The sequence below is a fragment of the Strongylocentrotus purpuratus genome, unplaced genomic scaffold, assembly GCF_000002235.5.
Source record: "Strongylocentrotus purpuratus isolate Spur 01 unplaced genomic scaffold, Spur_5.0 spur5_scaffold_21, whole genome shotgun sequence".
Lineage (NCBI taxonomy): Eukaryota > Metazoa > Echinodermata > Echinoidea > Camarodonta > Strongylocentrotidae > Strongylocentrotus > Strongylocentrotus purpuratus.
In genome coordinates this window covers 28,077,426-28,079,803 of record NW_022145607.1, presented here as the reverse complement: position 1 = coordinate 28,079,803, position 2,378 = coordinate 28,077,426, and the positions used below count along the sequence as shown (strand labels likewise).

The 2,378-nt window shown below is 43.8% G+C and overlaps 1 protein-coding gene across 1 annotated transcript; it reads left to right on the top strand.

The window, feature by feature from the left end:
* The first annotated feature begins 303 nt into the window (after nucleotides 1–303).
* Nucleotides 304–1,353, top strand: LOC584492 (beta-2 adrenergic receptor-like). Its single transcript, XM_784352.2, has one exon. The coding sequence runs from the start codon at nucleotides 304–306 to the stop codon at nucleotides 1,351–1,353; it is 1,050 nt and encodes a 349-aa protein (XP_789445.2).
* The last annotated feature ends 1,025 nt before the right edge of the window (nucleotides 1,354–2,378 follow it).

The window sequence follows — 2,378 nt, the reverse complement described above, 5'->3', positions numbered from 1 at the left end:
AATATGGGAGAGAGGGAGAGAGGGGAAAGAGAGACGGAGAGAAGGGGGCAACAGAGGGAGAAAAAGATGAGGGAGGAGGGAATGAGAGAGAGAGAGAAAGAGAGAGGGGGAGGTAAGAGAGTGGGAGAAAAAAGAGAGAGAGGGAGAAAGAGAGAGGAAGAGAGAGAGAGAGAGAGAGAGAGAGAGAGCGAGGGCAGTGCTTGTTAGGGCTGCGCGCAGTGTAGGCGATATATACTTTTGTAATTATTAGGAAATTACCGATTATTTCATCGTTCATCCTTTTCACTGTAGATCTAACCAGACATGGAGACGCTGAACGACACCCTTAGGTCTAAAGGGGAGGAGGATGACGACGACAAGAGACTAATCTATATTCTTCAAGGCGTGGTCGTCTTCATTTTCGCCGTCCTGATCATCTCTACCAACATCTTGAACCTCATCGTCATCTCTCGCCTACCTGACATCAACGAAGCCAGTAAAGTCTTCTACAACTGTTTGTCCTCTGCTGATATCCTTTTCGGTGTCTTTCTCCTTCCCGCCTTGCCTTCTGTCATCGTTGGGGATTGGCCTTTCGGAGATGTCGTCTGCAAGATCTTTGGTTTTGGTATGACGCTCGTCGCCGGTCTATCCTCCGCTAGTTTGCTGCTCCTCAATCTGGATCGCTTCTTTAGTATAGCCTCTCCGCTCCGCTATATGGCAATCATGGATCGGCGAAAAGCTGTCATCATCGCCACAAGTTCGTGCATCGTTGAGGCATTGTTCCTTCTCATCATAACATTCGTGAACCCCCTAGGACCGAAAATCATTATTTACTCCAAACTGGGCGTCTGCAGCATAAATTTCGACGAACCGAGCTTCACCGCGTACTCGCTCGCGATCTTCTCACTTTGTTTCTGGTCTCTCATTCCCATCCTGGCCATCATGTACGCACGGATCATTTGCATAAGCAGGAGACACGCAAGACGTATTCAGGTCCAGGAATTCACACCTCGAATCTCCAAAGCAGCCGGGAGCGACGAGCCGGACTTACCGGACGAAAGGCCTCTGGTGGTCAAGAAGAATGTCAACCACAAAGCGATACGCATGACGCTTTTGGTGACGGGCACCTACGTCGCGGCATGGGCACCCTTCACAATATGCCATATATATATATCCATGGTAACCGACGATGTTTCGTTCATCATTAGGGCGTTGGTGGGTTGGCCAGTGCTTCTTAATTCTCTGTGTAATGTGATCATCTACTCGGTGATGAAACGTTCGTATCGGAGTCTGGCGCGAAATCTACTGAAAGGTTGTTTTCGATGTTCCCTTGCAGATATTCGCAACGCAACACCTCGTGACATTCTCGTATAGAGATTTTTTTTTTTTTTTTTTTTTGGGGGGGGGGGGGGGGTTGCCACCCCCATACTACGGTAGAAGTATCCCAGGTCCGTCTCCGAAAACTCACGCGATTTTCCTTCCAGTTGCAGTTGAAGGCGCCGATTTAATAATAATAATAATAGCTAGTAACAATGTTGTTTTAAAAACCAACGATGACAGACAGTCTGGCCCGAATTCACAAAGAAGGTTTGTCGACAAACCTCCTTTTGTTATTTACAAACCAGGTTTGTAATAAACGCGTCAAAACGCGTCATATGACGTACATAACCTCGGTTTGTCGACAAACCTCCTTTGTGAATTCGGGCCACTATGTTTCCTCCTAGTCAAAAACAGGAAATCCGGACATTTGGTCCCAGTTTCTGAGTGGTAAGTTGACATTGATTGAGCTAGAATTTTTTTTACCCACGGTACTATGCCGCGTAAGCGTCGGCCTGGACAGTGCCAGGTGACCGGGCAAAAAAAAAAAATGGCGGCCGAGTATAGTTGTCAACAGTGCGAGTACTCGTCGCAGCCTTAACGTAGTTGCCTCTTTCTACCCAGGTGTAGTGTGCTACTATTCCTAGAAGGGAATTATGCACTGCTGAAGCTGAATGAAAGGATAATTTTTTTTAAAAGCTTTTTTGCCTTTATTCAGATCTTCATAATTATACAAAATGATGAATAGGAACACAATTGTTCTTACAGTATAAACATACATGTAGTACATTGTCTTATACATTATAAACACAGACATATTTAAACAATATTTTCCATAAGTATCAAAACTAATATAGTACACATTCAAACAAGTGTACAGAATGTGCTCCAATCCCTTTACAAAAGGAAAAGGTGACGGTAATGCTTCATATTAATATTTTTGGATACAACATTATAAAAAGGAACAATTTTTACAACATAATATGCAAATTAATTAGTTCAATATAAATTAAGCAATCTGAACAAAGATTTTCTTATATAAACAAAAAGTATAAGGTGAAGGTGCTGCTTCATAACCCATG